This window comes from Cibotium barometz, chromosome 51 (assembly GCF_041138505.1).
Source record: "Cibotium barometz isolate CiBa-2024 chromosome 51, ASM4113850v1, whole genome shotgun sequence".
Classification (NCBI taxonomy): Eukaryota; Viridiplantae; Streptophyta; class Polypodiopsida; order Cyatheales; family Cibotiaceae; genus Cibotium; species Cibotium barometz.
In genome coordinates, this window is record NC_141096.1 from 38,072,163 (window position 1) to 38,085,262 (window position 13,100).

Sequence of the window (13,100 nt, forward strand, 5' to 3'; positions counted from 1 at the left end):
CAGCCGGCTTCTCCCAAGGCTAACGCCTCGGGGGGCAAAAGCCAGAACCAGACGGGGTCTTCCCCAAGACAGAGCCCGAGAGCCTCTGGCTCCAAGAACTCGGACAATGCGTCTAAGCTTACTCCAGACCAGCAAGCGGAGGCAGGCAAGACAGGTGGCAAGTTGAGTGCTGAGGAGCTTTCTCAGTACAGGAAGGAGGGTAGATGTTTCTTTTGTCACACAAAAGGACATACTTCTCGGTATTGTCCGAAGAAGCCTCCAAAGGCCGCCGCCGTCTCCACAGCTTCCGTAGTGAGCACAGCTCCCACACAGACCCCAGCGGCTACCCCTAGTTCTTCCACCCCTGGTGCTTCAGTTGGAGCAATTATTAGCCAGGAGCTCGAAGATAAGCAGAAGTGCGCCCATGACCAGGAGTATGAGCGCAACGAATTGCTCAAGTCCTTTGGCTACATAGGTGGCCAGAGAGTCGTTGTCTTGTTTGACAGCGGCAGCACGGAGGATGTGATCACGGAACAGGCCGCTAGGCGTGCCCGTTTCGAGCTGACTCCGGTGGACAAACAAGTTGAGGGTTTTAGCACAGGTATGACAACGAGCGTCAAGTATGAAGCTCTAGGTGCTAAGTTAGTGATTCAGGGCATAGAGTTTGTGCGTGACTTTATGGTTGCCCCTCTTGTAGGAGCAGACATAATTTTGGGTATCCAGTGGTTTCACAAGTTTCTTCCTGATGTCAAGTGGGACAAGCACACGTTCCAGATCGATCGGAATGTCTCAAACACCCCGGTGACCATTAAGTGTGAGCCAGGTATTCCAAACTTTCCGCTCATAAGCCACTTGCAGGCTAAGCGAGCAGTCAAGAAAGGTGCACAGTGTGCGATGATTTACATCCAGACAGCCCAGACGGTGGCCAGTGCTTCCGAGAAGTACTCGGTTCTCCATGAAAAGTTCCAGAAGATTTTTCTTCGGGACAATCTCCCTCCCCAGCTCCCCCCGTCCAGACCAGAGGATCACAAGATTGACCTCCTCCCAGGTTTGGAACCCCCGAGCAAGTTTCTGTATCGCCTTTCTAAGGCAATGGAATCAGAGTTGGACCGCCAACTCAAAGAATTGTTGCAAGCTGGCTTCATCCGCCCCAGCGTGTCGCCATTTGCAGCACCGATCTTGTTTGTCAAGAAGAAAGATGGGTCTTCTCGGTTGTGTGTCGATTATCGTGCACTCAACAAGTTGACCATCAAGAGCAGATTCCCGATGCCTCGAATTGACTATATTCTCGAGAGGCTGAATGGAGCTAAGGTGTTCTCTAAACTGGATTTAAAGAGTGGGTACCACCAGGTACGGATTGTAGAGGGGGACATCCCCAAGACAGCCTTCCGTACAGAACGGGCCCACTATGAATTTGTGGTTATGCCATTTGGATTGACGAACGCCACAGCTACATTTAACCGCATGATGATGCGTATTTTCCGGGAGTTGGTTGGAGTGTGTGTGTTCATATTTCTGGACGACATACTCATATTTTCAGCTACAGTTGAGCAGCATGACATTGATGTGGAGAAAGTCCTTAAGTTGCTGGAAAGCACCGAGCTCTATGTCAATGAAAAGAAGTCAGAATTTTATCTGTTCCAAGTACATTACTTGGGATATATAATTAGTGCTGAAGGCATTCGACTGGATCCGGCTAAAGTGGCCGAGATTGTTAACTGGGAAGTACCTCAGACCGCCTATGACATAGATCATTTGTGGGTATATGCCAGGCATATTCCACCCACATTGACAAGTTTTCTGATCTCTCGGCAGATCTCACCGATCTGCTAAAGAGAGTGAAAACCAGGAGGCAAAAGATTCGAATGATTCCACGAGCGTTGGAGGCATTCCAGAACCTCAAGGTGGCTTTGTCAGAAGCGCCATGTTTAGCCCTTGCCTTGTGGGACGAACCATTTCAAGTGATCACCGATGCGAGTAACATCGCAATTGGAGGTGTATTGCAACAGAATGGTCATCCAGTAGCTTACATGTCTCGTAAGTTACTGCCCGCCGAAAAGAACTACTCAGTCTATGATCGTGAACTCCTAGCAGTTATTCAGGCCTTGCAACATTGGAAACATTTCCTGTATGGCCGTGACTTCGAGGTTCGCACTGACCATCAGGCATTGCGCTGGATTCAGACGATGCCAAGTGCACAGTGGAGTGATCGACAACACCGCTGGAGTCAGATATTCCAGCAGTTCGGTGGCATGATTGAGTACCTTCCAGGAAAGGCCAATCCAGTGGCCGATGCTTTGAGCAGGAAGGGACAAGTATCTGCGATTCAGACCACTAGACTTGACCTTGTTGGTACAGGACTAGAAGACATGAAGCACACGTACGCGGATTCCGAGGAATTCGGTATACAGTGGGAACAGGCATTGGATGCCACAGGACCATGCCATTTTTTGATACGCGATGGTTGGCTTTTCTACAAAGGCCGATTATGTGTCATGAAATCATTTCGAGCAGCGCTTCTCCATGATGCCCATGACGCCATTACAGGTGGTCATAGGGGCATGAATTCAACTCTGGAGAAATTAGAACAGCAATACTATTGGCCAAAGATGAGGCGTGATGTGTTTATATATGTACAACGCTGTGACATTTGTCAAAAGGTGAAAGCTCCTCGTGGGAAGAAGATAGGGTTGTTACAGCCTTTGCCGATTCCTGAGGATCCTTTCCAGGACATTTTGATGGACTTTGTCACAAATCTGCCTCCCAGTCCGAGTAAGCGTAATACGCAGTGTTTAACTATTGTTGATAGGTTCAGCAAATTTGTTATGCTTATTCCTTGCAGGGCCAATGTGACCGCCGAGGATGTTGCTCAGCTATTCATTCGGCATTGGTACCCGATTGGCGGGATTCCTAGGACCATAGTGTCAGACCGAGATGCCAAGTTTACCAGTCATTTTTGGAGGGCATTGTTTGATAATTTTGATACTAAGTTGAATTTTTCCAGTGCATTCCACCCACAGACTGATGCCCAGACAGAGATATACAACCAGTTGGCCTTTGATGTGCTGAAGTGTTATGTCCACGATCAGCAAGGTAAGTGGGAATCGTTTTTGCCTTTAGTTCAAGCTGTTTTGAATGACTCTTTTTCTTCAGCTATTGGCAGGACTCCATATGAGGCAGCGTTTGGAAGGCCTTTCCAGTCGTCGTTAACCAGGACTTCGTCTTCAGTACCGGAGGCGAACAGAGTGACGGAGTCTTACCAGGAGATCCTAGAGTCCGTTAAAGACAGATTGGCTAAAGCGCAAGAGGCCTACACTCGATAGGCCAATAAAGACCGAAGGGACATGAAGTTTTCGGAAGGGGATTGGGTGTATCTTCGGATTATGAAGCAAAGATTGAAGCAGGTGGGCAAGCGATGCCCAAAGTTGTCTTTCAGGAGCTTCGGACCATTTCCCATCCGGAAAAAGATTAATGAGGTGTCTATGCAGTTAAAGCTACCTCCGAGTTGGACTATGCACGATGTATTTCATGTCAGCTGGTTAAAGCCATATGCAGGTCCACCCCCTTCAGAGGTCAAGAACGAAGCGGAACCAGACATTATTGATGAAGCAGAAGTAATGGTTCCAGAACAGATCCTTCTGCACCGTTTCAAGCATGGCTCAGACCGAAGACTACGACAGTTTCTCACGAAGTTTCAGGACCGAGCAACTCATGAAGCGGTATGGCTCGACAAAGAATTTTTCGAAGACTATCCGGCATTATTGACAGATTATTTGGAGGCTATGCAGCTTCCGTCAAGTTAAGCAGAAGGGGATGTCACGTGCATCCCGCACTTGGATGCCACGTAGACATTTCTGTACAGAAGGTGCAGGACCTGGGATGGTGAACTGGTCCCATGTGAGCCCAGTCCGGGACGAGTCAGCCAGGGATCCATGTCAGTCGTCCGAGGTCAGGTGTGCATTGTCCTGCACATGAGTCCAAGGTCAGGTGTGCACTGTCCTGCACATGAAGCAGTGCCAGTCCGCGCGCTGAGTCTCCCTCTGGAATGATGTCAGATGTTCTGTGTATCTGGTTTGCAACTGGATGCCAGACCTCTGTAGGCATGTAGGTTTGCATGTAGAGATGGGGCCAGCCCATAGGGCTACCCCAGTGCGAAGGTTTGCACTTGTAGTGTGGGCATGGGGAGGTGTAGAACCACCCCCAAGGGGCCAGGAGGGCCCAAGCTGTGCCCACCACCCATGGCATGGGCTGGAAGGGGTTGTCGGCCAACTCTAGAGCTTCTGGACAGGCAGCCGACAGGGATAAAAGCCCTATCCAGCAGGTCGGCCAGGTGTAGGGGCAGTCCCACACCCATGCGCAGATGCCCAGCAGCCTGGTGCTGTCCCAGAAGGCATGCGCAAAGTGGCCAGCATGTGGCATTGTGTGAAAACACGAATATTGCATAAGTCTATTAAAAAAATACCTAGTCGTGGGGCTTCATGAAGCTGGCCGACTGGATGCAAAAGGAAGTATAAATACTCCAGCCTAGAATCAATGAATCCATCTCATAATTCACCAAGTGCTTAAGCAAAAAGGGGCCAGGACAGCCAAGAAGTTGCTAACGCAAAGGGGTGAAGGACTGAAGGTCAAGGGCAGGATTCTCCAGCCAACCATCCGTGGGTGGGGGCCCTACAGAGGGTAATTGGGACCCAATACTGTGTCCTCTCCATCTCCCCCTTCTCTCTCTATTTTCTGCACATCTCCTTTCAGTTTGTGCGTTAATTCCGTCGCGAAAAGAGTGCTGATTTCTGAGTTTTGAAGTACCGATCCTTCTCCAAAGCTTCCGCATATTACAATGTTGATGACCTCATTCTTGCAGGCTCAGTGCTCACAGATTGAGTTGGTCACTCAGGTTCAGTCTCAACTTTCCCTCACGTTTGCAATGACGGACCTTGGCTTACTTCATTATTTTCTTGGTCTGGAGGTTTGGCAGAGAAATGATTGCATCTTCATGTCCCAGGAGAAGTATGTGAAGAAGTTGCTTGCAACTTATGGTTTGACAGATTGCTCTCCTCTCTCTTGTCCTATGGATCCCAATGCAAAATTGTCTAAGGAGGATGATACACCTTTGGTGGATTCCACAGAATACCGGCAGCTAGTTGGCTCCTTGCTTTATCTTGTCAACACTCGACCGGATCTCTCTTATGCTATGAGCGTACTCAACCAATTCTCCTCAGCAACTCGGAGATCTCATTGGCAGGCAGCTTTGAGAGTGCTTCGGTATCTTCCTGGCACATCAGATTATGGCATCACATATTCTGGTGGTTCTTCTTTGGTGGGCTTTACGGATGCTGATTGGGCTGGTTGCATTGATACTCGGAGATCTACTACGGGATATTGTTTCATGCTTGGTACAGGATTGGGCTCTTGGAAATCTCAGAAGCAAAGGACTGCTGCTGCTTCTTCTACCGAGGCTGAGTACAAATCCTATCTTCTCTCCGCAGCAGCCGAGGCGTTATGGATACATCAAATTTTGAAGCATTTATGTTGTGCGGATGATTCCCCGGTTGTCATCTTCTCGGATTCTCAGAGTGCCATTGCTTTAGCTCAGAATCCTGTGATACGTGGCCGCTCCAAACACATTGAGGTTCACTATCATTTTGTTTGGGATTGGATTGAGATTGGTCTTCTTCGACTTGAGTATTGTTCCACTCACGACAATCTTGCTGACCTCTTCACCAAACCGCTCCCTCGAGCTTCTTTGGAGGTCTTTCTTCAGCGTGCTTGAGTTCGTCCGCCCATCTATCGCTGAAGAGGAAAACAGTCCAATGCTTTCTCGCCAAGTTCATGCATTATCATCTCCAGATTGGGCATATATGTGCATATTTCATGCTGTATTTGGCCAGATTTATGAGGCCATGCATTCATCTTATTTTAGATATTTTTTTGCTATTTTTGTCTATTTTTTAGACATTATTCTAGTATTTTTTGCATAGTCGGCCAGCCCACTGTTTTTATACTAGCCGACTAGCTCTTGTCCAACCTATAAATAGGTGGCTTGGGTTAGCATCATTAGCACATCATTATTCAGCTATTGTTGTTGGTTGTATGCACCTACGGGCAGCCCTCGTGCTCTACTTCAGCAAATAACAAGTTTTCTACTTTAGTTCTTTTGCACGTGTGTTTCTTTGCAAGATCTATTTGCTGTTTTTCTGATTTACAGCCATTCTTTCAGACATTAGTATGGTGGTACATTAGGCCAGCATCATTGGCTGTATGGTGGTACATCCCCATCTTAGCCTTGCAAATTAAGCAAATGCAGATATGGAAGCTAGCAAACGACTAGATCAAATTAAAATCTCAGCATACCTATTCCGTAATGGAGCAGTAAAGCCGAGGGCACTTGCAGTTGCAAATCGATCTATAGGAAGACCTGTGCCTGCAAGTGCACAAGACCCAAGAGGACAATAATTCATCCGTGCTTTGCAATCAAATAGACGTCCAGCATCACGCTCCAGCTAGCAGCAAAGCAAAAGAAACAATATTTATTGTCAATGGGCGTAATGTATCAATGCATACCTTAAAAGAAATACATGGCTAAAATAGCACCAACCTGTTCCACATATGCCAAAAGCAGATGTGAAAGAAGAAGAGGTTGAGCCCTCTGCAGATGCGTGTAGCCAGGTACAATCAAGTCTTCATACCTAGCCGCTAGTTTAACCAATGCAACCTACATCTCCAAATGTTACAGCAAAATTAGGAGTCCCAGTATAGATTTGAGCTCCATTAAACAGCTCTTTAATCCACGAAAGGAAAAACAAGCGAAGGCCATAATGCTAGAGAAAATCCAAAGGTTCCGTGCACTAGAACACGGAATGATGACTAGGATAGACTAAAAACCTGCAGTCCCGAAATCCGGCCTAATATAAGGTCAATTGCATCACGACACCAGAGTCGAACATCCGTCACCACTTGGTCATTGCGACTTCGAGCAGTGTGCAACTTCTTTGCAGGCTCGCCAACAAGATCTATCAAAGCCGCTTCCACATTCATGTGGACATCTTCTCTGTCTGCTCTCCACACAAATTCCCCGGTTTCAATCTTCTTTTCAATTGCATCAAGGCCTAGAATTATTGCATCTCGATCATCAATAGTGATAAGCCCCTGTAAAGGGTAAACAAACAACGGCATAAATGAATCCTTCCTCGGTATAAGAGTCCTTCTGTGCAGAGACTGCTCACCATATCAAACCTGACCCTTTGTGGAGGCATAAATTCAAAAACTCCTTAATACCTTGTACCTTGACTTTCTTAGAGAGGGATAATTCACATTAGAGTCTAATTTCGGTGAAATAAGAATATTCCCCTTAGAGCCCTAACACACCTGCAGGATTAAAAAAGCTTTACAAAGAAGCAAACTTCCCTTGAACCTAAATTTTCAGAGTAAAATGAGATATTCTACTCATGACTTCCTTGAAACCTAACTTTCTTTATGGAAAAAAAATAAAAATAAAAGGGAAAAATATCCTCCCTCGGATACCTTAAATTCTAGTTTTTTGAACAGGGAACAAAAAATCTGTGTGTGTGTGTGTGTGTGTGTGTGTGTGTGTGTGTGTTCATAAACCTGTGGAGAAGACAAAATAAGAATAATCATCTCTCGTGGAAATGAGAAAAAAATCCTTCTTCCTTTTTTTTGTAAAGAACCTGCGAATGAGGCTCTTCTTTACCCACCATTCAGTGCAGAAGAAAAGAGAAAACAGAAACCCTAACCTGTTGAGCAAGCATGGAAGCATGAGCGCGGCTTCCTTGAAGGTCGTGTTTGTAGAGCTTCTTGTCGTAAGAGACAGATTCACTGAACTTTTCAACAGCAGGAGTAACACTTTCTTCAAATCTTCCACCCCATAGCTTGATCTCAGGAGCCTTCTTCTCCATTTCCTTTGATTCTTGCCGAGCCAGCGAGCTTCTGCATGCGAAAATTGCCCTTCTGTTGCTGATGCTGCTATGCAGCCATGGAGACCTTGCAAAGAACTCGGCACGATCGGGTGCACATGGCGATGGTAACACGCACAAGCGAGACAGCGAAACCATGATATTTATTACGATGAAGCTGCGTGCAAAGTAGAGTGTGTCAAAAAATGAAACACTCTTCTTTGAGAAAATTAGATGCGTGCAAGTTTGCAAACACTATGTCCCCTGCCTAAGTTCTCTAACATTTCTGTGTGTTTGCGGGAAGGTGGAGTACATCCATCGGCTGCAATACCCCCATCATGCAACTCGATGACATCGAACTCATGTCCTGACAATGGGACCCAACCGTTCAACCAACTCGCCAGGTCCTGATAATGGGACCCAACCGTTCAACCAACTCGCTTATGTACCCGTAAGCTAGGTTTTCTAACATTTCTAAGCATGGAGATATGGATTGAGAGTGAAGATGTTTCAAAAGTCATTAAGTGATGATTGTACTTTCCCTCTCTCAAAACACCACCGTATCTTGAGCACTGGGAAGATGTACTTGCACTAGCAAACCCATTGTTTGTACAACTTGGTCCTAGTTGACCAATGACAAAGATGAAGAGTGACAAGTTCTTAATGATAGAGCTCTTCATTTCACTCTAGCTCTTCTCAACGAGAGACGAGTCGCATTATTGAATGCACCTTATTGAATGGTGGCACTAATGCAAACCTAGGCATGTGGGCTTGGATACGTCAATCATTCATTGTCAATGTTGCTATGTGGAAATCCATTGACATATCGAAACGACATAACGTTGACACAAACCTAAGCATGTGTTGCACTACTTGGTGGATGATTCATTCTCATTGTTTCTTTAAAGAAACAAAGATAACCTACTATCTTGCTAAATGGTGGCATTGATGCAAGCCTAACCATGCAAAGCATTATCAGTCAATGACTCATTCTCATTATTGTGTTATAAAGAAAGATAGCATATTTTGTGGGATTAATGCAAAACTAAAGTTATCAATGATTCATTTTCTCAGTGTTGCTACAAAGACACATAGATGACTGTATCAAATGACATAAGACTACTTTTTTTAAAAAAAGATTTCCATTGATGATCAACACAAAAACAAGGATGCTATTTGAACTGCACTTGTTAAAATCTTAAGAGTAATTTTCAGGAACACTTATGTGCATCACATGCATTGTCTTTGAATTTTATCATGGACAAAGTAGAAATATAGATATGCAATTAGTATATTCTCAATAGAGTCTTTTTTATAATTCACCTTTGGATAAGAATGTAAAGTCTTAATGTTTTTAACTTTACTAACTTAAATTTCCCTAAAGTTATCATTTTTTACACATCACGCTTTCCTCATATTGGATCTTTAAATATAAGTACCCAATCCTCAAATAATTTATTGGCTTGCAAAAAACTTATGCATCATCACACACATTATGTGAATAGTTTCTTGTAAATCAAGTTGGACTTCTCTTTGAGTTTAATCATGGATGTAGTCATGATGACCTAGATAAATTAGCAAACACCTTATTAAGATTGTTGTTCTCAAAATACCCATATGATCAACCTCTTGATTCAAGCTAAACTTTCTTCAAAAAATTAATCATGTTCTAGTGTGTATTGAAAAGATTATATTAAATGTTCACCAAACAATAAACTCTTAAGCCTTACACCAAGGGAAGAAGGGATGAAAGGGTACTATGCTACTTTACACCTTAACCATAACCACCAAGACAGCCTTACACTAAAGAAAGAAGGGAAGAATCTGAGGTCTATGCTACTTTACACCCATGTCCACACAAACAGCCCTTTCGTGTGGAGAAGATGGGGTCCTCCAACAATGGTTTCACCCCACTGGAGCTAATGCAAAAAGATGGTGAGAAAAGAGGGAAAGAGCAATACAAAGTGCAATCTCAACATCTATGCCTACATGCATGCAAAGAGAGGGGGAGATATGGAGATAAAGTAGGACAAGGAGATGGAGAGAAGCAAGCAAACATCGCTCCATGTGGGGCCCCTGCCCACATGCTGCCCTCGAGTCCAGCACCGCTTGGGATGCCTAGGTGGCCTCCTCCTTGGGTCTCAAAATTCTATTTCTGAGCCCAAGAGGAATAATCCAAACTTAAAACCTTGTGGACATTGAATTCAAAACTTCTATGAAATAAACTGGAAGAGTCTCATGTCTATTTGGGTCCAAGGCTAAGAATAAGTGTATGTAAAAGGGGTCAAGGGGGCTAGAGGATAGGGTGGCCATGCCCATGGACACTTTTAGTATGGTGTGAAAGGCCAATCATGTCTATAAGGGAAAAAAATGATGTTACTAGTCACTTGCTAATAATGATTACAGCTTGCTAATCCTAGTTATGGTGGCTTCTCCCCTTTGAGAAGATGAGTGAGCCCTCCTCCATGAGTGCTACCATGCAAACTCTAGTGCAAGAGTGTTCTCCTCTCTTTTACTAGTATCAAAACAATGCTTTGATCCTTTTTCTTGCTAGGTTTAGTGTAGGAAAACATTAATTTCTCTCTCAAAACCTGCAAACCCTAATCTCATGCATCTTTTTCGCAAGTTTCTTCAAGATCCATACTCTAGCTATGTTTGGGAGCAAATTTGAACCTATTATGAGTCACATTTTTGCATTTTTTGGCTTTGCACGAATTTTTGAACTTTTCGTGCATCATTAGAAAGCCTTTTTATCAAAACCCTAGAAATCAACAATATTGTGCTTGAATATCTTCATGAGTGGTACATAGGGCAACCAAGGTTTGATCTATTACTTTTAGAGGCATTTTCTTCTCTCTCCAAACCCTAAAACGATGACAGCAAAATCTACAACAATAGGAGGTGGCGCATGTAGTAGCAGATGAAGATTTCGTGAAGCTTCCATGCTTGTGGAGTCTCTTATACCTTGGATAGGCCACATTGAAGCTCATTTTGGCTTGCCTAGCCTATGAAATGGTGAAAACATGTGACATTGAGCATCTAAAGCACCTTCTCCTACTCCAACAAACAAGAGGGAAGGGAACCCAACTATCCACGTTTTTCATCAACATGGGATTCTCATTAACTATTGCAAGCTTCAAGGGTTTCTTCTTGCCATTGGTGAGTGTCTTCATCAATTTCATGCAAAACTTGGTTGATTCCTCATGCCTATGACATGATTTGGGGCTTTTCTCAAAGAAACCGCAATTTCCATAACATTGGCCATATACACATGGTATTGGCCATGCCTATAAGCTATGGAATGCTTCAATGGTGTCATATTGCATGCTTGTGCACTCATACTTGGCATTGAGAAAACCCTAGTTACATTATTTGGGGGTTTTAGTCTTTTCATGCCATTTGACAGCATTGAATGCCATACATAACCTCTCATATGACATTTTATGTCATTCATGGGCCACTCACATACCATTTGAGTGATATTGAGACCATTGGAAGTTCCTTGATTGGTGGTGGAGAATTTATCATCACTTTGGTGCCCACATGAGCTATTACATGGATAATTGGACCATCCACATGCTTGGTGGTGGAGATTGATGTTATGTGACAATGTTGGGATGCCTATGACATGCTCTTGGAGCCATTTATTCATGCTTGATGCTTATTTGATAGATTATGATGCCCAAAAGCCATGGATAATCTTTTGCACCTACAATGGTGATGAAGTGAGCAAAAACATGCTAAATGGATGGACACAAGTATGAGCCATACCATTTGTTGATGGAATAGCATGAGTACATGCAATCATGTCATAAATGGACTTACCTAGTCTTTTAAGCATTGTACACATACCCCACACATAATTTTATTCATTCTTCACATTCATAGAATCTACTATGTGTGTGAGGGTACCCTTGGCATTGGTCCAAGGGGAAGTGTATAATGAACTTGTCGTGCCATGGCTACCATGGTGAAATGGTATGGAAAGGGATTAGGTATCTCGGAGGTGAAGAAATGCCCCAACTCTTGCCTTGGAGTGAAATTCGATAAGAGGGTGGGAAGACTTGGCCGGGAGATCGCCCACCGTGAAGCGCGGCATCAACTACATTCTACATTGACATATGGGTGTGGCAATACAATTCACAAAAAAAAGGATCACGTGTATTAATGTAATGACATTAATACACGTGTATTAATGTAATGACATGGGAATGCCTATACATGACATTTTGTGATACAATATGATTGGGCAAATGATTGGCGATTGGCATTGGTTTGTTGCACTCTTTTGGATTGAGAATTGTCTCCAAAAACAAAGGATATTCTCTTGAAATTGCTAAAAAAAGGGGCTATAGGCAACTGAGCACAAAGTCCTAACTTAGTCCAAAACAGACGAGGCTATTTTGGAACCATGTGCATAGCTTGAAAGAGCTATTTAAGGGCTTAAAACCACTTACATAGCTTGAAAGCTATTTGAGAGCTTTACTTTGAATTAAAAAGTTCATGATTCCCACATCATTTGTTATTCCAACCTACAAGGTCAAAAAGGGCCATATACAGCTGAGCACAAAGTCCTAATTTAATCCAAAACAGATGGGATTGTTTTGGAGCCCTACATAGCTTAGAAGAGCTATTATAGGGCTTTCCTTTGAACTAAAAAGTTCATGATTCCCACATCGTTTGTTATTCTAACCAACAAGGTGAAACCCTAATTTAGTTATAGCCTATTTTGAATCTTGCCAACGTGTTTACATATCCCTAGAGTACTCCCTTACAGCCTCAAGATATGAGCCATTGAACTCCCTGATCCATTACCATTTGGCTACTCAACATCCGTTACCATTTGGCTAGTAGTTGACCTTCAAAATAGAATATACCTGCCCTTGGACTTTGATGAACCCTCTTATGAGTAAGTAGTGCTATCAATACCTCTCCAACAAACAGAATATACCTGCCCTTGGACTTTGATTGAACCCTCTTACGAGTAGGTAGTACTCATCGATTCCTCTCCATCAAGCCAAAAACCAAAGGATTCGAGCAAGATTTGAGGATTCTATGCTCAAATTACATTTTTAGGTGAAAACAATCTATCATGATGGGAAGAGGTCAAAACTCCAAACATAAGGGCAACTTCAAGGAAGCTCTCATACATGATGAAGCAGGTGTCAATGATGCAAGGGAGGAGCAACTTGCAAATCAATCTTCTCACATGGA

At 43.8% G+C, this 13,100-nt stretch overlaps 1 protein-coding gene across 1 annotated transcript in view; it reads right to left on the minus strand.

The window, feature by feature from the left end:
- LOC147609604 (L-Aspartase-like family protein) overlaps nucleotides 1–8,144 on the minus strand; it is a 44,352-nt gene extending 36,208 nt beyond the window's left edge. The window contains exons 1-4 of the mRNA XM_086787615.1: nucleotides 7,728–8,144; nucleotides 6,859–7,122; nucleotides 6,572–6,688; nucleotides 6,328–6,476 (exon numbers count right to left, since the gene is read on the minus strand). Coding sequence (XP_086643741.1) covers nucleotides 6,328–6,476; nucleotides 6,572–6,688; nucleotides 6,859–7,122; nucleotides 7,728–8,045 — 848 coding nt within the window. The 5' untranslated portion in view covers nucleotides 8,046–8,144. The remainder of the gene's footprint in view (nucleotides 1–6,327; nucleotides 6,477–6,571; nucleotides 6,689–6,858; nucleotides 7,123–7,727) is intronic.
- Nucleotides 8,145–13,100: the final 4,956 nt, after the last annotated feature.